The following is a 25723-nucleotide window of genomic DNA, read 5'->3' on the forward strand; positions in this document are numbered from 1 at the left end:
GTATCCTCCTACACATACATAGGATGGGACTCTAGTACCCATGTTGATAATTATAGACTAGCATAGATCCCAGATAGACCGGGCTTGATAGCAATTGCTTTGTGGAAATTGTAGCTTCTTTAACAGTTACACACAATTCCTTTAGAGGCTGAAATTGTATCATCAGACAGAATTGCTGCTGCTTCTGTTTTAGATAAATAGATAATTTTGCACATGCCTGAAACCTGCTGCTAAAATAATCACTCTCCTAGGCTGGTGACAATCCGTATTTCAATCCTCTGAAATATTCATCAATAAGGGAAGAGTTGCTGATTGCGATACTTTTTTTTTTCTCTCTTTTCTTTTCTTTTCTCTAACACCGGGAGGAGGCAGACATTTGAAGCCACCAAGCAAAGCGGGAGGGAGAGCTTCGCTTTTCGCAGCCGTTTCCCCCTGATTGCGCTATTGAGAGACCTTTTTAAAAAGGGGGGGAGGGAGGGAGACCCTTGGAAATGCAGGGAGGGCTTCCTGTAATGCCTTCCTGATCGGTTTCTCCCTAGAGAAGGGGGCAAGGCGGAAGCTGTGAAATTGGGGAAGCAGCTCCGTTGGTTCTGGCGCTGAGGGGGTTGACTGACAGTCTGCAGTGCAGTGGAGTTGGCGGGGCTCCCTATATGGCTAAGGATTTAGCTAGATGCTAATGCCAATCGGGCAAAGGAGCTGAGGTGAGCCTGCGAGCTGCCGCCGAAGAGGCGATCGGAGGCTGAGCAGAGCGCTCCCCCCACCCCACCCCACTCCCAGAGCCATGGCTGAAGGGGGCGAAGGAGGCGAAGACGAGATACAGTTCCTACGAACTGTAAGTATCCGTGGGTGCATCTGTGTCGGTGTTTCTAGATCAGGAACCCGGTTCTTTCCCCCCTCCCTCCAGGTCTTCTGAGGGGGTTCTAAATAAGGTTTCTCCCCAGTCCTTGGGTTTATTTATTTATTTATTTATTTATTTGCTTAGGAGTGAGTCTTTGGGGGAATCTTATTTGGAACCATCCCCTCGGGCATTCTGTCTCGCCTGAGATCTGCCCACCGACCTCCCCGGATCGAGTGGGCTGCCTCCAAAAGCGAGAGAGTTGGCTTGGCCATTCCTAGGCATCCTGGTCAACTTTGTACTTGGGCTTTGGAAATGCGGCACGCCAAGATACCTGCCCTCTGAAACTTCTCTCCTGGTTTCTGCTGCTTCTCTGCGAAATCCGAGAAGGGGGGAGAGGGAGCGGGGATCCGCGGTGCAATTCGCGAGCAAAAAAAAACCTCCTTGCAACTTTCCCACCCATTTCAGAGCAAATAGAAAGGGTGATCTTGCATGAACGCGCAAGGGCTCTTCCAAAGTAAACCACTATCGTCTCCGAAGCTTCCTTTAAAGGAATGCAGCACTTTTCTTGAGAGAAGGAGTGTTGGGCAGTGAAAGAAGCGAACGTGCTTCTCGGAATGCTCCAAAAAGAGCTTTCCCGTCCTGCCATAAGCTTTCAAAACAAACTGGAACGAAGATCTGATCCAGACGTTAACTTTACTGGGCTGTGGTGGAAAAAGACTTCTTTCTGCTCTCCAGGTGAAATCCTCCGGGTTGACGTATTTTGGTATTGATTGGGGGAAGAGCCCTCCTGCTTACTTCTCCATTTTTCACCTTCCTTAGGAGCAACTCCATCAGGGTCAAGTAGCCCTGTTGAGCTTGTAGCGCAACTTTTTAAAAGGTGGATTTCTTTCCAGCCTGTATCTTCTCAATATCCAAAATCAGCACCACATCGTTGTCAGCTGTTATTAGAGGAAGGGATAAGAGAGATGTGAGGAAGGTCCCACGGCTCTTGGGGGAAAAAAAAGAAAGAAAGAAAGATGCCAGCTGTGATAAAATATCATGCTCGCTTGCTTCCTGAAATCTCCTGATGGAAGAGCTAATTTTGGTGAAGAGCACTTTTGTTCTATAACATTTTCAGTGGTTTTATGAGATGGAACAGCCACCTGTCTATAGAGGGAAGAAGCTAAATATATATATATATATATATATCCTAGACATCAGATGATTTATTGTATTTAATATTGTACTTTACTTCCTTTTGCTATTCCTCTGGCTTTGCACTTTCCAAAGTATATCTTTGATGTCAAATTCTTCCAAACAGCTAAAATGCTTCATTTAATATCCCCACTGAATAATAAAGCCCAAAGCTTCCCCGCTTCCAGACAAATGATGTATATCTTCTGCTTCCTAAAGTGGCTTCTGATGAAATGGTTATCTGTATTCTTTACCCAGCATGTAGAAACTCTTTCCATCTTTCAGTGAATTTGGAATATTTTTCATCATATGATGTAAAGATATACTTGCTTTTAGAAAGCTTCTTCTTGGCACTAGTATATAGTGCAGAGATTGGACTGCTCTTTCTCCATTAACAGTACTCTCTTCCCCCTCTCCTTGCTCTTTCCAGACTTAATTCCCATCATAAAATCTAAACTGTAAGCATTCTTTCCCTCCCCCATATCAGAAAACTTATTCAGTGAGAGGATAGTGACTCCCAATATTTTTTTAAAAAATTCTTTATACCATACCAAAGGAGCTGGTATGATTGATTAACCTCTGGCACATTACTTTGATTGCTGCAATCATATCAATATTAATTATTCCCTGGGCACAGCAACCATGTATTAAGGCATGTCCATATCATTAAAACACTTTTGCATCTGTGTTTCTAGCTTCTTTATTGGAATAGCTCATAGCAATCCTTAAATTTGTGACATTCTAATTTATAGGAGCTAGTTTTGGATTAAATGTTAAGGAATAGCTTTTTAAGTGCAACATACTCCTATTCTTAGACTGGCAATGTAACTGTGGACGTGACAGGTCTGATTAGAGACAAGATTCATAGTAATAACCTTGAGAAGTGCTCTTTTCAACAGATAATTGTTGAATATACACACTAGGATTTCCACATTTTTTCCCACTCTGACAGCATCAGCTCTTTTGTCTCATGCTTTGCAGTCTTTATTCTGATTTATTACCCAAATTGAGTAAAAATAACCCATATGATTTCATTATTGTACTTAGACACCTCATTTTAAAGATGTCATTTGGAAGCAGTTGCCCTCTGCCTTAGAAGTGGTTAAATGTTAAGAACCAATTCAATAGTACTAAACATTTCTGTTTAGCTTTTCATTGGTTGTGTATTTTGATGTTCAGAAACTATGTTATTGACAAAAACTTACACGTGTCAAGTTTCTGAGGTTAAGGGTTTAAAATGGTGCTCCTAAAATAATACAGTACCAGCTAAACCTGTTGGAACTTGTCTGTATCTACATTGGAAGGGAATTTTGCTACTTTTGACCATTTGATTTCATCACTTTGTTTTAAATATATTTAAAAGGACTTACCGGTATTTCCCACTTTGTTGAACTGTTACATAATTCGCTGTATGCCTGATCTGCTTTTTTTTTCTTTTCCAAATTTCATATAAAATGTGGAAAAAGAACACATCAAGCACAAACTAAATTATGGACTACAGTTCAACAAAGAGGGAAATAAGTCCTCTAAAGTGAGGAATAGTGGACAATCAACCATTTGAATTAACATTGCAGATTTTTTAACAAACACCCTCAGGATTACATATTTGAAAAATGAAAAGTAAATTGGTTAGCACATTTATTGCCTCATATAAGGGTAGCACAATTAACAGGCTGATAAAAAGGTGTATTAAAGATTAGAAAAGCTAGGATTTAAAAATTAGGCATAAATACAGGCACCACAGGTACAGTAGGATTGTTGTGTGCAAGTGCTGGTGACAATGCTGATAGCAATAGCACTTAGAATTATATACTGCCCCATAGTGCTTTACAGCAGTCTCTGGACAGTTTACAATGTCAGCATATTGCCAACAATCTGGGTCCTCATTTTACTGACCTCATAAGGATGGAAGACTGAGTTAACCTTGAGCCCGTCAGGATCAAATTCCAGGCTGTGGGCAGAGTTAGCCTGCAACACTGCATTTTAACCACTACACCATCAATGGTCATCAGTGATCAATGGTAGTGAATGGTAGTGAATATGCTGCAGGATTGGACCATTTCTTTCATTGAATCTCTTATTGGCTAATTTATAGGCTTAGCTGGCTGGGTGGTGATTTTGTAGATACTTATCCATAGATCCCATGAAAGGGCAAGAAAAACAAGTGAAGAAATGTACATCAGAACGCAAAACCCACAACTTACATACTTGCATCACAAATTGGGCACAAATGTGCTGTGTTCTTGTGTTACTGCATATATGTCATCTTGATGCTATTTTGATTCACTGTAAATGCTTCTGTGTTTAAGAGAAGTTCTCTTTAATCTTTGGAAGAATAACATAATTCTTTTTAGTTTAATTGAGGGGAAAAAACTCATCAACAATTAGATTTTGACTATTTTGTTTTGGCTGAATTCCTAATAACTTTTCAGGCTTCTGTTTCTGCAGTTTTTGAGCATTGTAAAGATTTGGGGACCATAATGTAAGGAAGCCAATGGCAGATGCAAAGTACACACACACACACACACATATATATCTGAAATCGTGACAGAAATTATAGTCTCTTCAATCGTACTTTAAAAAGTCGGGGAGTAAAACAATATCATTACTGCAAAGAAAACATGATTCTCAGATAATGGCTATGGGAAAAGCAAAATTTAAATTAGAGACATTCTGGTACACATTACATAAGTTAATGCATGTCTAGTTATGAGTAAGTCTTATATACTTGGTTTATGCAATATCTTAAGGCATAATATGACTTTGGTTTAGTGTATTATATGTACCCAGCATTGTGATTTAGAGATTATGCTTATGGTTTAGCACAATGTGTGAACCCTGCTTAGTCACAAATCATGAAGAAAACCATGGCTTAGAATATTGGATAAACCCACATTGTCCGGTGGAGTTTATCTCTAATTATGTATGTATAAAATAACAATCTTGCTATCTAGCTGCTATAATATAGCTGCCTTGAGAACAACTTTTGCAGCTATTTCATGAACTGACTTGAATTAGACTCTGTAAATATTCAGCTATTGCTTACATGTCCCTTCAACTTTAAATCTTAAATAGATGTTTGATGGCAGTGAAATAGATTTTGATGTAGGGTCTCTGATGCTTCCATTGTTTCAGATGAAACAATCTGAACATACTCAGTGCATTGTTAATGTTATTTATATGCTTGGCTGATTTACTGGATTATCATTAGTGTGTTTAAGGTCAAACTGGGAATCAGTCTTGTATTTTTTCCTATATTGAGACTTTGGGAACTTATTGGGAAACTAGAAGCCTAGAAAGGCTGCGGAAATAAGGAATAAAATTTAATTCTATATTGTAATCAAGATATTGCACCATGCTGAAAATGAATTATACATGTTCCATAAAGACAATTAGAATAGGGGGAAAAAGATATATGCATGCAGAGTTTTCATTTTTCCTGGCTTACCTTACCTTCTATTCCTGGAACACAGGCAAAGCTTTGCGGGGAAAAAAGCTACTTTTCTACTCATTCCATGCCTGCAATCCCAAGCCTTGAGCCATACTCACGGTCTATACAGATAATTGACTATCGTTGTGTCTACTGTACACAAATAAATATACATGCCTCAGAATGAAATTTAGAACTATAGATTGGGGAACTGTTTTCAGATAAACATTTAAAATGATACTCATGAAATTAACTTGCCATCATTTGCCAATGAACTAGTGATGTTAATACTTTCTGAAAGATTACATGGAAGTAAATTTGTCATAATTGCTGGAAGCCCAATGTCCAAAGAGAGAGATAGGGAGAGAGAAAGAATTTTGATTTTGCTGGGGATAAAGCAGATATGACAGATATTGTCATTTTGTTCTATTTGTGAGTTTTCCTGGGGCATCTTATTGGCCACAGCTGGAAAAAGAATGTACCTTCAGAATCTTCACAACAATTTTAGAAAACAAGACATCATTTCTGATTTGCAAATCATGAATTCATATAACACTTAAAGTCAAAACTAATCATGGTGCTATACAAATATTTTCAGGATAAAACCCACGCTTGGCCTTCAAGTGACATCTTGGAGCAATACTTTAACAAACAAGTGAGCCATAACAAAGATGTAAGTACTATCAGCTGCTCAATGAGACAAGAATGAAAATGGCTATACATTTTATCTATATTTGTGTTTTAAAAATGATAACCCTATCAGATCCTTGGACAGTTTCTGAATGAGTAACAATGATAGAACCAAATTTCTACCCAATCAGATATAAATGTTTTATGCTGTCTTGCAGAGCATCGTCTCAGAAGACGAAACAGATTTACTATTATCTTTAGCTCTATAACATCCATTAATAACATTAGATTGTTTCTATTCTCTGTATTCCTTCTGCCTTTTGAAAGAGGGCACAGAATTAAGTAAAAATCTTCCATCCATTGACAGCCCTGACAGGCACATCCAAGACAAAAAAAACAAATGTATTTTAAAATTAAAATATAATAAAATATATACAGTTAATGCAACTACTTCCCATATAAATCATACTTTCCCTCTCCTGGTTGATAAATTTTGCAGGAGCTCTGGAAACTAAGCCCAGCACATTGGCAGTACTGCATGTGACACTGGGGGGATCAGATTCTGAGCCCCTTCCCCAGTACCTTACTCTTTTAATGTAATCAGTGATCATTTTCCTTTTTAAAAAAAGTTTTGTTGGATTTTTTAAAATATACGTTAATATCAATACATGAACAGTGTGGCCTCTGGGTATAATTCATTTTGATACAAACACAATAATAGTAATAATAATAGTTGTTGCATTAATCAAGCTTATATAATCCTAGTATTGATATATATGATTGTTTTTAGACTAGTTATTCAATATTTAAATGTTCCATTTTAATGCCAATGATATTCTTAAGCATATAGACATACCATCTTTCAACCTCAAATCTTTCCATCTAATTATTACTTATATTCTGTTATATAAAAATTATATCTGCTAATATTCCCCCTATTTCTTATTTCTACCTCTTATTCTAACTTCTAATCAGGCCACCGTTACTAATCCTAGCGTTAATACACTTGTTTATATTAAGACATAGTCCTTCATTATTTGGTTGTTCCAAGTCACAATACACCATTCTAGTAGTAGTCATCCTATTATTTAATCATACCTAATAATATCATCTTTCAACCTCCAATCTTTCTAACTAACTCTTGCTTTATATAAATGTGTGTATTCTTATTTCTACCTCTATTCTAGTTTTTCATCAGGCCATCATTGTATTAACGAAAGAAAGTAATGATAATTCCTTTCTATCCATCATCTTTTGCCCATTTTAATACTTCAATTCTTATTCATTTTTTGGCTTGCCTCCCATACTCCTCTCTTGGATCTTTATCTTTATCTCTATCAACATCTGTGTCTTCATCATTCAATCTGAATATTTTTCCCATCTCTATCCTCTTAAACTGCCAGGTCTCCCGAGTGTCCACCCAAACCCCTATCCCCCTTTCAAAAGTATTTTCCAGGTTATCCAATTCCATTTTTAAGTCTCTTAAGGTACTTTTCCCTTGATTTATTTCATCAATCATTATTATCTTTATCGCCTTCTCCTTCTCATCCTCTTTTTTGTTTGTTGGTTTGTCTGTTCTATCTTTTCCTCCATTCTTTCTACTGTGTCCTCTCTTTCCTGGACTCTTTGATCTTCATTCATTATCAGTTGTAGCATATTTTCTATTTTCCCATTTATGTCTTGCATTAGGGTCTATCTCTCTGTGATTTTTTGTCATAATACCCCTAATGCTTGAAACATCAACACCATTTCTCTTTAAATCTCACTCATTTCCCCCTGATGGTGCATCTTGTCTTATTTTAATAAGTCCCCTCTTACTTAAGTCCAAAAACAATATTTTCAAATCCAATGTTGCTCCTCAGAAAGTTCAATAATCATAGTTCTTTATATCTCAGGATTATTAATGTTCCATTTAAGTAGTCCAGGCAGCCTTCATGAATCAAGAGCCACTTTTCTTTACTTAAAAGTCTTCCTTATTCTCACAATAGAGTTTCCAGTAATCATAAAGTGGATAGTTATAAAACAGTAAGTATCACCACAATCCTCCAGATGAATGTTATTTATTTCTCTTAAGAATTTTCCTAGTCTTGTAAGGGTATGGTATACTTTTCATTCATCAGTAGATGACGGTCTCAGCTTAGGTTTCAGCATTGTTTCATTGTAATAAATTGATTAATCCAAATTTAGTTCAATTTATGGAAACAAATTTGGCTATTCAAGTAGATTCAAGTAGATAGTTCCAGCATTTTATAATGCCTTTCCAAAACAACGCCTACCCAGTTTAAGAATCCAATTTTCTATGTTTTAAAAGGTCTTTAGCTTTTCTCCCCTTAGTTCATTTCTTTCGGGATTTTTCTCTCTATGGTAGTTTGCAACTTTAAAAAATAGTTCTAAGAGCTCTTTTCCTGGATTTTTTCATGGATCTTTTTTTTTTTTCTTTAAAGTTAGGGTCTAAATAAAAAGGAATCTTCTCACCCAGCTCCAATCACTGTTCATCTGCATTGCTCCTTCACATTTCTTTGTTGCCTCAGCTGCCTCAGTTTCGTGGCAGCCATGATGGCTCTCTCTTCTCTTCGGTGAGGGTGAGGGAAGAAGCCCTGAGTCCAGCAGGAGAGTTGATGCTCTCCCCAAACTACAAGGCGCTCCTCTTTTCTTCACCACCCCTACAGGTGGCTTTAGCTCCTTTCGGAACCCTCCAACAGGAAGAACTTGGTGTGGGAGCGTGGAGAACCACTTATTACGTCCAATATCGCTGTGACATCAGCCGGAAGTCACAGTGATCATTTTCCTGATTCATGCATATTTTTCCCTTGTAGCAGAGAAGCACAATGTTTTTAAAAATATTAGGAAGAACATTTCAAAAATTAGGAAGAACAATTTCAAAAATCGTTAACACTGCTATAGCTGATAAATGTTTGAGTAGGTGTATGAATTTAACTTTTGGAATGGTATATTAAACTTGAAGATAATGTACACCAATTGAAAATGGCCATTTGACTATTGTATTAGTAAGTGTTTAGAGCAGTGTTTCTTAACTGTGGCAACTTGAAGATGTGTAGACTTTCATTCCCAGAATTCTCCAGCCAGCCTTGTTGTTGAAGTCTGCACATCTTCAAACTGTCAAGTTTGAGAAACACAAATTTAGAGTTTAATGTATGTATATTTTTTTAAAATTGAAAGAAAAGAAAAGTAAGTAGTTCACTTTCATGATATTCAACAGAATCATCACATATTTGGTTAATATTGGATCAGAATAACAATAGAGCCAATAAAAGTAAGTTACAGTGAAAAGAATTATACTATATATCTATTCAAGTCAGAGTTGTTATGTATCCATGTAGAAGAAGAAAAATAAGGCTTGGTAAAAGCATAATCCAATTAGGGTAGTAAAGTTATGCAATCAAGAAATGTCAGATCACAAAGTTTGCAGAGTAAGAAAGGAGAAAACCAAGAAGGCAGGTTTTTTGATTGCAGGAAACTTTAGAATCATGAGAAAGAAAATTTCTAACAGCAAACGTCTACCATATTTTTAAAAAATAGAAAAGTAGAATTTTAGCTGCCAGAGAATCTGAGTAGCTTATTCCAATAAAATATTTATGGAGCTAAGAGTCAGACCCAAAGAACAATAAGGATCAGTAAAATTCAGAAGGCAAGACTTGCAGAACCAGCCAGATTTTTTTTTAAAAAAAGTCTTTGATATTAGGAGGGAAAAGACATGAAGGTAGAAGATTCTTGACTGAAAGGTTGTATTGTGCCAGTCCCCTAATAAATATTATCGATACCGCTCAGCAAAACCCAAAAGCATTTTGTGATGAAATCTGATATAATAACTTCTAAGAGGAAATATATAGAATATATATTTAAGAAATATTTTCATGTCGTTTTTTCCCCCCAATTCTTAGATGTCAGAAACTTGGAGAAAATTCACTTGCACTGAGAGTAATGTTGCTAAAACATCTCCCCAAATCAGGTATCCCAGAATACATAAAGATCCATCAGTATAGCAACAAATCTGACATTCTAGCTTCAACACTGGCAGAGCTTCACAGTCATGGGACTTTAGGGAATGAGGGTTTCCAGAAAATCAACTGGAATAACAATGGTAAATAGGTGCAATGGTGTGAGAAGGATCTTTAATTTTCTTTCTTTAGTGATTTTAGCTGCAGCAAAATTGCTAAGAGACCCTTTTTGTAGAGGCTGAATATCTATCAGTAAACATGCACATAATTCTGCAGCCCTAGTCCCAGTCAGATATGACTAGTTGCACTGATCACTGAAATGGTGGGTATAGATGACATGCTAAATAGTGATTCATTTAAAATATATGTGATAGTTTCTCCTCTGGGTAGCCAAACCAAAGGAAATAGGGGAGGAGAAAAGCATGAACAGAGGAGTTGGCCGGATTCATTTTTACAAAATCTGTTAAACTACAGATTAGTATTGCCTCTGAACACAGCCACTCTGTTCCAATGACAGCAAAGGGCAAGCAACTTGCCAGTTGGGGTCTTTAGGCTATCCCCAAGTTAATTGCCATATGTTTGATGAGCAACTTTTTGGCTGCAAGACCAGTCCTTAAACATTAAGAAATCCATCAGGATCAGGACTGTTTTGGCATTTATCTTGCCCTAGGAAATATGGACTGAGGCATCTTTTTTTTATAACCTGGCAACATAATTACAACATAACATCTCAGAAAAGTCCGTTGTGTGGCAGCTACTGGACTGATTGTGTTTGATTTTGAAGGATCATGCTATGTTGTGTCTGCAATTTTCAATTTCGAAGATACGTGTAGCTTAAAATTCTCCTGAGCAAGTCCTCAAGTCCTGATTCTCACTTAAGGATGATGCAGACATCTTGATGTCTGAAAATAGTGTAGGATCATGACATGGATGGGTCACAGAGCTTTCTTTCTCACAGGTCACACAGATCACACAGCTCTCCTTCACAAGCTGTGTGTTTATCCTCACAGTTTCCTAGTTTGCTCTTCACGTCCTCATTTTCTTTCAACAGACAAGAGCAAGACTGGTGCTGAGATAAAGCTTCTTCATTAAAACATTGCACCCTGGGTTGCAAAATTGAAAAGTCTGGGCAAGCACTTCACCAATGCCTTTCACATGTTAGGGTAGTTTTAGATCTCCTTGTGGAAAAGTAATAGTTTTATAATGCTGTTATAAATTAGAGAGTGCTTAATCATGAACTTTGGATAATAGTTTCAGTATCATTCTTCAGAAATTTTGTCTTTTATCATCATATGACCTACTGCACTAAGTTGAAGGATGCAGAGTCTGGGTTCCTGTTAAGAATTTGCTGCACTATTTTATTCTTGTTAAGGTTGTGGGCAAAATAATGATCTGTAAAGAACTGTCAGATGATATGTCCTTATATTTTAAGGTGCCATACCTATTGTTTATTGTCAGGCACTTTGTTGCTATTCTGTCATGCTCTATAACAGTTTTTTCAACCTTGGCAAATTTAAGATGTGTGGACCATTTCCTAGAAACTAGGATGAAGCAAGATGGAAACCAGTTGAAATCCATACATCTTGAAGTTGTTAAGATTGAGATACACTGCTCTCTATGAAAATAAGAATTGGATTTACAGTCTTTTTTCCTAATCTTAACTTCAGGTTCATTGAATAACTAAAAAGCTAACTTGCCATTTATGATGTCTATCTCTAAAATTGCATTCTATCCCTGCAAGCTTTGTTTAACTGAACAGAGCCTCAAGGCTTTATTGTATGCCTCATGTTTGGAATATCTGTATTTTGCAGCAAATGCGCAGAAGTTCATACCTTTCATTAATGAACAGATACTGTTTGCTAGCTGCTTCTTAAATCTGCAGATGACCTTGGTTCTCTTTCTGTAAATTTCTTTCTCAATTACAATATGAATGCTCAAGAAGAATCTTGTATCACCTCCATTTCAAAATTGAGTTGGGGGTGGGGGAGGTAGCGAGAAATCTTGACAATTGCTAGCTTTTCAAATACAAGGATTTCTGTGGAATCCTTGGTACTCTCTGAGTTTGGGTGTTTGCTTGCAGACTTTTCATTACCTGCCTACTAGAGCATTGCCAAGTCATAGAAGATCAGATAAAACATAAAAGTCACAATGAATTAGGATTAAAAAGGAAGAATACAATTGTTCTAGATTATCTAAAAAGTATTAGAGTAAATATTATGGCACACTGTACAAACTATAAAACAGTTCCTGACTATGATCAAGAAAATAAAATCAGATTGATTTGATAATAACAACTTAAGGTAAAATAAATCAGAATGATATTTAATGAAGAATGAAAATAATAATTCTTGGGGGAGGGTTGTTATGTAGGGAGGGTAATACAGAACGTTACATTTTTTCTATTATTTCTCCATCAGATGGACACAGTCTCTGTTCAAAGGAGATCTATTGCTATCTTCCTTCAGTAATGGCTGTTGGGAGGTTTCTTTTCAATTAATGCCATCCATAATAGGGATTTGGAGATAGCTGGATACAAGTTGTTCAACATTATTTGATAATCCTTATTGAATGCTTCTAATTATTTGCCTTCTTATTTTTGCAATGTCTTATTAGCCTTACAGCAGCATCTGGTATCTTTCACACCATTCATTGTGTGTAATTCATATGCATCTGATGCCAGGAGTCATTAATTCTTGTTTCACATCTACCATAACATTCACTATATTCTGTTATCTTGCTTTGTTGGTTGGTTGGTTTGTTTGCGGTGCTCGGTTTGGAAATGTGCTTTGACTCATCACATTTCTGTTAGGACTTGAGACCTGGGGTTGGCAAGGTTGGAAATAGAAATCTGGAAACAGATAAGTTTTAACTGAAGATGATACCTAAAGATTGCTTTACCTTCAACAGTCCAGGCAAAGAAATAAGCAAGAAGCAATCTATTATGACAAAAGGGCAGAAAAATATAACATAGAATTAAAAGTCCAAAACACAAATACATATATATTCTAGATTCTTAAGTCTCGTTTTTACTAGGTAATAGTATTTACTCTTATCTATCCTACAGTATCCTTGCCTAGTCTTTGTTGTTGCTTTGAGAACTTCTAAATGCAATTTGAGATCCCAAAGATAAAGAATTATAGTTCAGGTCTATATATAACATCTCCCTGTTCATCTGCCTTAGCTAAGGTGCAGATCTGTATAGTATAAAATTCTTTTTAAAATCTATTTCAGTAAGAATTTAATATAAAAACTGTATTATATTAATAATATTATTCTAAATTATGTTGGCGAGCTAGAACCAGGCTGTTACAAACTGCCAACTGTTACTATCATTTACTTACTCGTTTAAAAGACTTAAAAAAAACATTGTTAATAGTTATTGCTTGTAGAGCTTTATTATCTCATTTCTCCTGGACATACAAAATCAGCAACAGTTAAAAGGTTAGTGAAATATTAGAAAACTAAAGTGTATGTTAAAAATGAAAGAAAAGTATCTTGAACAATCCTTCATATAAAGGTAATTTCATTTAGTCATTCATTCATCATTCATTTATTTCATTCATTTATTTCTTCCAAAAGACATCAATGTGCAGTTAAGCAAAATGTAAATATAATGTGTCCATACTAATATACCTCAACAAATGGGAGATCATTTAACAGGTACTTGCTGTTATGAGGAAGCTAAGCTATACTTGATACATCTAGTTTAGATAACAATGGTGATTTTCCAAATCATATATGACTTGCAGGTAACTAGAGGACAAATTCAGACTGGCATTTCTTTATATAACATGACATTTTGAAATCAGTCTTCAGCTATATTTTTTAAAATGTAGGGTCAAATAAATAATCATGCATTGGCTCATATGTTTTTTCTTATAGTTGACTTTGCAGAAACAAAACTCTGAAAATCATAAGAAATCACACATAGATGTTTTGTGGAAGAAATCAGTCACATTGATCCCTGTGATGCTTGAAGTTTGTCCACTCCAAGTTTTTTAGCGTTTGTAAAGAAAATTTAGAATAGCATTTAAAATGTAAACAAAATGAAAGGAAGTTGGCATGCTGTCAAGTAAAGCACTAGCCTCCCGAATAAATTTTATTTCCCAAGCTGCCCTTAGTTCCACCTAAGCCACATCCGCATTGCTAGAAAATAAAGATAAAGAATGGTTGCACCCCAGTGCTTTGTTTGTGAATGCCAATAAATAGACACAATGAAGTTCGGGGTCAGTTGTGAGGGTTATGGTTAGGCTTGTCTTTCTTGCTAAGGCCTCCTCCCAAAATGTCAGATGTTCTAAGGTAAAGGTAAAGATTCCCCTCGCACATATGTGCTAGTCGTTCCCAACTATAGGGGGTGGTGCTCATTTCTGTTTCAAAGCCGAAGAGCCAGCGCTGTCCGAAGACGTCTCCATGGTCATGTGGCTGGCATGACTAAACGGCAAAGGCGCACGGAATGCTGTTACCTTCTCACCAAAGGTGGTCCCTATTTTTCTACTTGCATTTTTTACGTGCTTTTGAACTACTAGGTTGGCAGAAGGCTGGGACAAGTAATGGGAACTCACCCCATTACGCGGCACTAGGGATTCGAACTGCTGAACTGCTGATCTTTCGATCAACAAGCTCAGCATCTCAGCCACTGAGCCACCATGTCCCCTTAGTCAGCTGTTCTAGTTGCCCCCAAAAGAATGGCTTTCATTGGTTACAAGAGCACAGGTTATTTGTAGTTTTTTTTGTTCTAATGAGAAATATATCTAAAGAATCCTACTGTAACTTAGTGAAAAGTATCAGTCATGATGTACTTGAATTTTATTTGTATATAAAAGTTTAGAATAGCATAATTCATTTACAGCTCCATAATGAATGTCCTTTTATCCATGGAAGAAATCCTTGATGGCTTTTAGGATGAAATAATGTTACAAATTGTTTATATGGACATCCTATATTATTTTCCCTTAAAAGCTTTTTAAAAGAGCTACATGATTTAGTCTTTTGTCTGATTTTGTAAAGGACAGTTTTAGCCTACCCTGATTTTATCCAATTTTAGGAAAATTTCGGAGCTGTAATGCAGTACCATGTTTCCCCGATTATAAGACCCTGTCTTATATTTTTTTGAACCCCGAAATAAGCTCTTGGCCTTATTTTCGGGGATGTCTTATTATTTTGGAGCATGTGGAGCAAGACGGGGCTCCTCTTGCCATCTTACCTGATTTCCAGCTCTGTCTCTGTCCCTAACCAGAGGAAATAGTGGGGACTGGCTGCACATGCAGTTAAATATTTTCTGGGAGGGCTTATTCTCGGGGAGGACTTATTTTCGGGGGGGGTTATTTTAGCCCATGCGCTCAAAAGCCTGATTGGGTTTATTATCAGGGGATGTCTTATTTTAGGGGAAACAGGGTATTAAGTGATATTCTCTTCTCTAAGAGGAGGTACTAGACATATTTGCTTTCCTTTCGAAGTAAATGTGATTTATGAATCCAAACAAATTATTAATTTTAATGATAATATAGGAAAAGAAGCCAAAATCCAGTTATAAACTTGTTTGTTTTCACCATCAATTAATGGATTTGAGTTTGTTTGGCGATCTTAGCAGGGAAAAAAGCCATTGTATATTCTTGACCAAAAAGTGACACACTCCTGCCATAACACTTTCACCTGCTTTGCTGTCAACCCTGGTCGTAATTACAATAGTTACGTGTAGTGTTGAGGTGCTGGCCTAGTAACCAGGAGATTATGAGTTCTAGTCCTGCCTTAGGCATGAAAGCTGGCTGGGTGACTCTCAGCCCAGTACAACTCACAGGGTTGTCATTGTGGGGAAAATAAGAGAAAGGAATATGTATAATTTTAAATATCAATACTGGAAATTTCTATAGGTTTCCGGTGGTTTATATGATAACATTCCAAAGAATACATGTACTGTACAGCAGATCAAGACCAGAGAAATGTCACACACACACACACACACAGATAGAATCACACACACACATTTATATACACATACACACAGACAAAATAAATCTTCATAGTGATTCCCCAAGAAGTCAATAATTGAAGTAATTGAATGTTCAGTCCTACACTAGAAGAATAAATTGGCTTTTGCATGAATTACATGCTCAGTTCCCTTTCTTATCATCAATCAACTTCCCAAATGAAGCAAGTAAATTGAAGGTTGCCTCAGCGTACAATTATTAAATACTGTAGTTCTAAGTCAATGAGTTTAGGAATACTTGAAAAAGTATATAGCTACAACAAAATGGAAAACTTTATTATTCACTTACAGGAATATACTCTGTGTGCGTGTGTGTGTGTGTCTGTGTGTGAGAGAGAGAGAGGGAGAGAGAGAAGGAGAGAGAGAAGTTTGTTTCAGGGGTGAAATGCTCCCAGTTTGGACCGGATCGCCCGATCCGGTAGCAATGGTGGCGAGTGGTTCAAAGAACCGGTAGCAAAAATCCCTGTGCCGCTTCCCAACTGAGCTGCGCGATCATCAGAGGCTTTTTTAAAATTATTTTTAAAAGCATTTTTTCTACAACCTCTTCGGCCGAAAAAATGCTTTTAAAAGTTAAAAAAAAAGGCCTCTGACAATCCCAGCTGAATTCCCTGATTGTCAGAGGCTTTTAAAAGCATTTTTTCCTGCAACCTTTTTTACTTAAAAGTTAAAAAAAAAGTTGGCGATGCCCACCCAGTCCCATTACCACCACCCCGCACCAAGCCACGCCCACAGAACCGGTAGTAACAAATTTTACATTTCACCACTGGTTTGTTTGTATGGGTTTAAAAAAGAAAAAAAGAAAAATGTCATTAACCCATAGAACTACAGGTAGTCCTTGACTTATGACCACCATTGAACCCAAAATTTCTCTTGCTAAGTGACACAGTTGTTAAATGACTTTTGCCCAATTTTATGACATTTCTTGTCACAGTTGTTAAGCGAATCACTGCAGATGTTAAGTTAGTAACATGATTGTTAAGTGAATTTGGCTTCCCTATTCACTTTGCTGGTTAGAAGGTTGCAAAAATTGATCCCATGACCCTGGGACACTGCAACTGTCAGAAATATGAGTCACTTGCCAAGCATCCAAATTTTGATCATGTGACCATGGGGATGCAGCAACGGTGATTAGTGTGAAAAATAGTCATCACTCACTTTAAAAAAAAAAATTATTGAAAATTATTAAAAATTACAGAAAAAATTATAGCAATATGGATAGAATTGCAGAGAGTAATATAATACCTATAGAGTTTTAAAGCATCAATTTTCGCCTAGAGATAGTACAAACCTCCATTAAACCAAATCATCAAAAAAAGAAAAGATTATCCAGAAGAAAGAATTCTCAACTGCCATGCAATGCTCCTATAAATATTTACCAACATTCACACTAAGATTAATATTTTACATTCTTCTTAAGATTTCTTTTTTTGCAGCGAAGCATACCACCTGTCCCAACTCCTATATAACCCTGATTCTTGTCTATCTCGCAAAAGTCCAGTAAGCTTGTCTGCTTCTGCACAGTCCATGATCTTTACGGTTAACGTAGCCTCCGATGGAATATTTTTGGATTTCCATTCTTGCGCAAACGAGATCCTGGCTGCATGATGATGTGGAGAGCGAGATACCAATTAGATTTATTTAAGTTCTCTGGTTTCATACCTAGTAAAAACGTTTCCGGGTTCAATTCTATCCTACATCCTATGATTTCTAAAATCCATTTTTGAATTCTAGCCCAATATTCTTTTGCACGGGGACAGGTCCACCAGCTATGAAAATAAGTTCCCATAGCGGTGTTGCATTTCCAACAAGCCGGAGAGGTTCCCAGGAACATCTTCGATAATCTAGCCGGAGGCAGGTGGATGTGAGGGCGATCTGGCTGCGACATCTGTCACCCCATTGATCGCCAGGGTTGATTCGGCTGATCTGGCTGGCTGGGCAGGTGTCCCCTTCCTCCCTCACCGCTCCATGTGCGTCCCTCCCGAAGCTGCACGCTCGGTAGAAGAGGACGACCATCCCAGATAGAAGGAGTGTACTGATCTTTGGTCAAGGGTATACGATAGCTGCGCTCCCCTGCTAGAACCTCCAAACAAGATCACTCACTTTTTTCACTGCAGTTGTAACTTTGAACTGTCTCTAAATGAACTGTTGTAAGTCGATGACTACCTGTATTATGCAATATTTCAGTGAGGAAGCCAAGATCTTTCATTAACACTCCAACTCGTGCTTTCCAGATAAGGACTGAAAATTTCTGGGAGTGCTGATCTCAAATCACCTGAGAAATACCAACTTGGGAAAATAAACATGGCTATGAAGAGTTACCATTTATCTTTTGTGTAACAGTAGATCAGAAATATAATTGTCTCTGTTCATTGTTGTTGTTTTTATGAGGTAGGCCCATAAAGAAGGCAGTGCAGAATTTCACCAAAGTATGAATAGAAGGCAAGAAGCAGGAAATTGGATAAAGGAGAAGAGTATTAAAAGAAACTTTTCCTATAACTATAACTCTATTTGGAGTAATAGAGTTAATAATAATAAGATAAGGTAATAAGATAAGATTTATTGTTCATAGAATCCTTGTGGATATGCCATTTTTAAACTGTAATCATTAACCAAACCGGGGGGGGGATGTAGGTGTAAATACCATATCATTGCTTTTAACTTCCTCCTTTTGTTTTCTTTCACTTATATTGATAATTCTGTCATGACTCATCTTCCAAGGTAGTCCATAGCTGTTCTGCATCCTTTATCTTGTATTTGGACTTTGACAGATGTTGAATACATCCTTGGCAGCAGCATAATCCGACAGTGGTGCTAGTCAACACCACATAGATGGCTAGACAGAATCAAGATATTTTATTTGTGTTACTTTAAGGTTTTGTAAAATGTGAAAAAGCCTCAGAGAGGTGATAAACAATCTCAATTCTCTAAGCCTGTATATTTTTTTATGAGCAAAAGGAAGTGGTTCCATAATATTAGTTTTTAGTAAAGGAGATCACTCTGGAAACAATGATGTTCAGTGCAATTCAGAAAAATAAAAAGATGCCGAGACTTGAGGAAATTACATATTAAGCAAAATTAGACAGCTTTTTCACAGGCTTGATGACCTCATTTTGTCTATTTCTGTCTGTTAAAAGCAGACATTATCTTAGAAACGCTAGCAGAATTTATGCATAAATACACAAGTAAAGGTTGTGTTACCTTATGTTACCTTACAAAAGAAAGGTAGCGTGCTAATTGATTCAAAAGCAGTAATTGAATTACTGTATCAGCTTTTAATGTTAATACCCAAGCCATAATTCTCTTTTCATCCCTATGTTTGGTAGACATTTTATTTTTAAAAATGTTGGGGCGAACTGGTAGAAACCCACCACTGGTCTGTTGGTTGACATTATTTTTATCTTTCAATAATTAAACTGGATTTTTGTATTTTCCATTTTCATTTTTGTAGCAAATAATTTTAAGTGTTTATTATTTCTAAGGGTTCCAATACTTCTGAAAGTGGATAGTGTTTTGTCCTTCGGTTTTGATTTCAGGTATCATCATTTCCAATTCTCCTAATACATCAATATAGTTGTACAGGTACAAATGAAATAGATTTGAGTAGGTGTATGCATTCTTATTTGTCTTTCTATTCTAATCACTCTATTCTGAAAAGAATTGCTTACATAATCAGGCCCTGTGTTCCAGAGATCTATTCAGATGATTCTATTGTTGAAGGGGTAATTTTTATTTCTTTCAACTGTGGGTTTTATTTCCAGTTTTTAAGATGTTGTTGTTATTCTTATTATGGTCTTATTTGTTTTTGCTGTTTTTACATTCTTGCTTTTTATTTATTATTGTGTGCTGCCAGCATCATCTTGGGTGAGATGGGCAGCTATATAAATTTGATTAATGAATAAACTGATTAATACATTCCTTCAAATGTACTATAGCTTCTTATTCATTATAAGGTTCTTCAGAAAAATAATCAGATGTTCTGTCACCCAGTGCCTTTAACCTTAATATAGTCTACACTCTGACATGATTTACAGAAATTAAAGCCTTGCATTATCAAGAAAGCAAAATATATAAACAGGGAAGCCTTGCATTATCAAGAAAGCAAAAATAATACTCTTTACATTCCTCTCTTCTCTTTCTTATTCATTATATGCAAGTTATTGACCTTCTGTTGCTCTCTCTATTTTTATACCTGCCTATTTATTTGGCACTTCTCTCATTATCTATGAGTATAAAGTAATCTTAAGCAAATGTTCATTTGTTTTACTAAATAGTGCATGGATTTTGATAATTTTCACATTAGGTTGCATCATCTTTTTTTGATATAGGCACATGGATTAAACTTTTAAAATTGCTAGGCCACATAGTCTTGTTATAATATTTGCTAGCACAAAGCAGTTAGTATTTCCTTTTTCTGCAGCGTTGTGTGTATTATACAAAGGACCCGGATTGTGTGTATTATACAAAGGACCCGGATTGTGGGGGCAATAAGCTGACTTTGTATAAAAAGAACACCGCTTGGGGGTGGGAAGGGCGAAAGCCCTATTAAGTAGGTATATACAAAAGTATGAAGGCTATTGCTTAACGCATTGTAAGCCACCCTGAGTCTCCGGAGAAGGGCGGCATATAAATCAAACCAATAAATAAATAAATAAATAAATACAGGTAGCCCCCGACTTATAACAATTCGTTTAGTGATTCGTTTAGTGACTCAAACTTACAACAGCACTGGAAAAAGTGACTTATGACCATTTTTCACACAACTCCCCATGATCACATGATCAGAATTCAAATGCTTAGCAACTGGTTCATATTTAGGATGATTGCAATGTCCTGGGGTTATGTGATCAGCTTTTGCAACCTTCTGACAAGCAAAGTCAATGGGGAGGCCAGATTCACTTAACAACCTTACTACTAATTTAATAACTGCAGTGATTCACTTGACAGCTGTGGCAAGAAAGGTCATCAAATGAGGCAAAACTCACTTAACAAATGTTTCACTTAGCAATATAAATTTGGGGCTCAGTTGTGATCCCAAGTTGAGGACTACTTGTATTTGTGTCTTGTGCTTTCCTTTTTACAGCTAGTCTGTTGTCTAAATTTTTAACTTTCTAGTTCTTTCCTGTTCCGGACTATATACAGTACTTTCTCAATAATTGCTTCAGTCATTCTAGAGCTCCATTTGTAAAGGGTTTCACTACAACCTTTCTATCCTTTTTTAACTTTCTCTGTATAAGACCTTTTTCATGATTTCATGATCTTGATTAGGCCTACTTATCTGTAAATATTAATTATTATTTTTTAAAGAAACTCTTATTTTCTTTTCCTTGTGTCATTCTATTTGTCAGTGTTCTTGATTAAGATACCTTCCTTCAACTTTTCTCTTTAACTTTTCAGTTAAAGTCAATGCTTAGTTATTCTTCTTCTCCAAGACTTTAATCTTCTCTCTTTCTCTCTGTCTTTCATGTGTATGTTTTGATACCATGGTAGCTTGTTCTGAAAACCGCTTTGATTTTTTCCTCTGAAATTTGGGGACTTTGCTTTTCATCTTTGTTTTCACAGCTGGTTTTATTTGTTTCAGACACTGCAATTTGTAAAAATTGTACTGCAATTTTTTAAATATATTGTTGTTGTATTCTGACTGCATGATTTCCAGATGATATGTTGCTGGTTGTTCATTAATTCTATTTAATTTTTAAGATTAACACATACATATCAAATACAAATAATCATAGGTATGGAAGTATCATGACTCTGACATTTTAGTAACATTTCTCCAATTTCTGTTTTAAGCTGATCTGATTCTGAAATTGCCCATCCAATTACTTCCTGCTGTGGAGTTGCATTTATAGTGCTTCAAGTGTTGGAATATAATAAACAATTCTCTCTGCAAAATTAGCCTGTCTCCTGGATTGTTTTAACCAGTTCAAGTTTTCTTATAATTCTAGGCTCATATGTATCTTCAACTTTTCTTTTCAGTCACCTATTAATAGTCAAAAAAATTTTCAGCTGCTAAATCTTTTTTATGTTGTAATTTCTTCTCAACTAGTGGCATACATTTATACAAGATTTGTGTCCACTGGTTAACTGTAACTGGCACAATCCTGATAGTTATTGGGCTCTAGCTGAATACATATTTAGTTATGTCCACATTTAAAATAAACTAAGTGATATGCAGGCAAAAAACATGCAAATTAAAATCTCATAAATATGCTGTCCCAGAAAGTAAAGGTAAAGATTTCCCCTTTCCAGTCATATCCAACTCTGAGGGGTGGTGCTCATGTCCATTTTTAGCTGAGGTAGCTAGCATTGTCTGAAGACATTTCCATGGTCATGTGGCCAGCACGACTATATTCCGAGACACACAGAACACTGTTGCCTTCCCACCAAAATGGTACCTATTTATCGACTCACATTTGCATGATTTTGAACTGCTGTTGGCAGGCAGGAGCTGGGGCGCAAGTAATGGCAGCTTACCCCATCATTGCAGTGCTGTGGTCTCGAACCCAGGCTGTCAGATTTCTAGTTTTCCATGCACAGGCATAAAAACACAGACATATTCAGAGAAGTGACAAGAAAGGCAGAGTTAGTATTGGCACTAGAGTTTCTAATGGGAAAAAGAATCTGGTGGATGTAGACCTGGTTAGCCATAGCTTTTATCACCTATATAGTGCACCATTTTCTTGAATTTATGGCTTACTTAAATTAAAGGCAGGAGTGACCTTCTTTTGAATGAACATTCACTAGCTAGTACCGAAGGAGAAAGTTTTCCCAAGCAAACGGTTTATTTTTAAGAACTCATGAGCTTCAGAATCCTATTGAGCACATGGCCAATTGGAGCATTTTAGAAGAAGAAGGAGCTAACTTTTATTGAATGAATCCTGCCTCTACAACTGTCATTGCTAAATGATGTGTGATACATTTGAGATAAATTGTCTCATGTTGGGATTATTTATTTTCTACCTGTTGCAAGAGGCAGTCATAGCTGAGACCTAAATTCTCTCTGTATATATTTAAAAAGCATTGTGTGTTTGTGTGTGTGTGTGAACTTATTTTTCCAGTCAAAGATAAACAGACCTTTATCTTGTGTGGCAATAAAAAAAACTATCAAAAGAAGAGCGAGCAACGAGAGAAAAGAGAGACGCTTTTACTGGAAATACAACTTTGCAGGTACAGTTTAAGTGACCTAACAGTCTGCAACTGTTCCCATGTCGTTTATTTGGCTGCCTAAACTCTTCAATAAGTGCTTTAAAATGCTGTAATTTTTCCTGTGGGAGTTCTTGCCTCCATGGAAACATAATCCGGCTTGACTTCAGTAGCTTTTTTCCAGTCAAAGAACATACCCACTTGCCTACTTTATAATATGTGGCAGCAATTACCTTGAAACAAAGAGTGCTGTGTTTGATGCAGAGATTTGGTCTGTTTTGACTTTGCATCTCTGTCTTGGAGAGGAATTGTCATCATTCTTGATTGAGCTCGAGGAAATTTAATGAGAGTCAATGTTATCATTAGCTATTGGACTGCATCCATCATTTTTTGATTAATGTATTATGAAAAGAATGAATTATAATAGCAGCATAAAATATATCAAAGATGAACAAGAATAATATTTCAGAAGATCAACATATACAATGCAAAATGACAACTCAAACCCTGAATAAGACAGACTCTGAGTTGTGGGAACCTTTCCAATCATGGGCGTAGAATTGTATTTTTTTTATATAAAACAAATTTAAAACAATAAACCACAACAATAAAATAAAACTTGCATCTACCAACCATATTATGTCAGCTCTATCAACATCCTCTGGGAGAAGTCATACCTTTAACACTTTCCTGAAGGAATTGATTATCAGTGGGATATGAAACATGCCCACCCCGTCAAATCCTTAGGATATGTAGAAACCATCTGGGATAAACATGTAGGGCTTTAAATATGAAAACTATGATCTTGAATTGCGCCCATAAGCCTCCTTGGAACCTGTGCAGCTCACACAACAATAGTATTGTATGTCTTAGTGAATTGTGCCCCCTATTTCCCAAGTTGCTACATTCTTGATTAACTGCAGCTTCCCTATAGATTTGTTCTTGAAAGGCAATATTGAATAATGGCAATAGTCTAATTGGGATGTATCTAAGGCAGAAATGCCTTTGAGCAAACCCACCCACCCCCAGTCTATGAAAGGATGCAACTGGCAAACAAGATGTATTTGTGCAAAGACCTTCCTGGTTATGGCTTTCACTTGCTCTTCAAGCAGAAATTGAACTCAACTCAGACTGTGCACCAGCTTTGGCTGGTGAAGGGTTATCTCAGCCAGAGGTAATGATGGCAAGTCAGTAGATATGAGGGACTCTAGTCCACAGTCGTTCAGTCTTGTCAGCGTTGAGCCAAAGGTATATAGCCTTCAGGCACTGGGAAAGGATCTTGATGGTATCTCAGGGGCTGCCACAAAGAAGAGGGAGTCAAGCTATTCTCCAAAGCACCTGAGAGTAGGACAAGAAGCAATGGGTGGAAACTAATCAAGGAGAGAAACAACTTAGAACTAAGGAGAAATTTCCTGACAGTTAGAACAATTAATCAGTGGAACAACTTTCCTCCAGAAGTTGTAAATGCTCCACACTGGACGTTTTGGATAACCATTTGTCTGAAATGGTATAAGTTTCCTGCCTAAGCAGGGGGTTGGACTAGAAGGCCTCCAGGGTCCCTTCCAACTCTATTATTCTATTCTATTCTAGTATCATTTGAGCAGCCTGAGGCAGAGATGTACAGCTGACATCATCAACATTATGATGGTTCTTAATCCAATGCTGATGGATGATCTCACCTAGCACTTTCACAAACAGTGGATGTTAAATAGGAGTGGAAAGATGATCAAACACTTCCTTCTACACCCCCAACTAGAACCAATATTGGAGGATGGAGTAGAACCACTAGTAATTGGTCTCCCCACTCCCAGTGGGTGGCTATTGGCTTTTTAAAGCTAGTTTTAAAAAATGATGACATTGAAAGCTGCTAAGAGATATGAATGTAATATTGTATAGGGATGACCTTGGGCAATAGAAAAAAGAGCTGCAGAATAGACAATAGTCAGATAAGAGACAGCTGAGCCCACATAAGAAATGGGGGGGGGGATGGCACATGTCTCAAAAGGGACCCTCTCTAATTTCTTAGACTGTAGTTCTAAAATCACACTTTGTAGACATTTTTAAACACATAAAACATTGGAAATGTACAACACTGCAAGTAATCTAGAACAGTTCATTTGGCAGTTACTTATAAGAGAATCATCTGCAACATTTAGCCCTTTAAATATTCTTAAAATATTAAAATATAATAAAGTCATACAGCCTTTACTGATGACTGAATAGCAGATGTATGTTTGGTATCTTAGTATTGAGTTCTTAGCTAAACAAGGAAACTATCAATTTTTGAAATTATTATGTATTTGAAATTATATGAACATTTTCTGAATCTGTCCTTGTAAGGTGATAGATTCAATCTTATATGCACTTCCATTGGAAAAAGAGAAAGCAGTATCAGATAATTGTATAATAATTTGGATTCAATCTCCCACAAATTCTTTGGAGCATACATGAAACTGCTGGTAAACAGTTATCTTTGGTTACAGACATATGATACATCCATGAAGTGAGACATCTTTTGGATATCAAATCTGAAACATAGTACCACCCAGTGCACATACATCTAT

At 36.6% G+C, this 25723-nt stretch overlaps 1 protein-coding gene across 10 annotated transcripts in view; it reads left to right on the top strand.

Moving 5' to 3' along the window:
• Positions 1-339: 339 nt before the first annotated feature.
• Positions 340-25723, top strand: part of RYR3 (ryanodine receptor 3) — a 290814-nt gene continuing 265430 nt past the window's right edge. For all 10 annotated transcript variants that reach the window (XM_087875404.1, XM_087875417.1, XM_087875406.1 and 7 more), the window contains exon 1: positions 340-832. In XM_087875404.1, the coding sequence (XP_087731530.1) occupies positions 782-832 (51 nt within the window). In that variant the 5' untranslated portion in view covers positions 340-781. The remainder of the gene's footprint in view (positions 833-25723) is intronic.

The sequence above is a fragment of the Pantherophis guttatus genome, chromosome 1 (genome assembly GCF_059756535.1).
Source record: "Pantherophis guttatus breed Tessera chromosome 1, ASM5975653v1, whole genome shotgun sequence".
NCBI lineage: Eukaryota > Metazoa > Chordata > Lepidosauria > Squamata > Colubridae > Pantherophis > Pantherophis guttatus.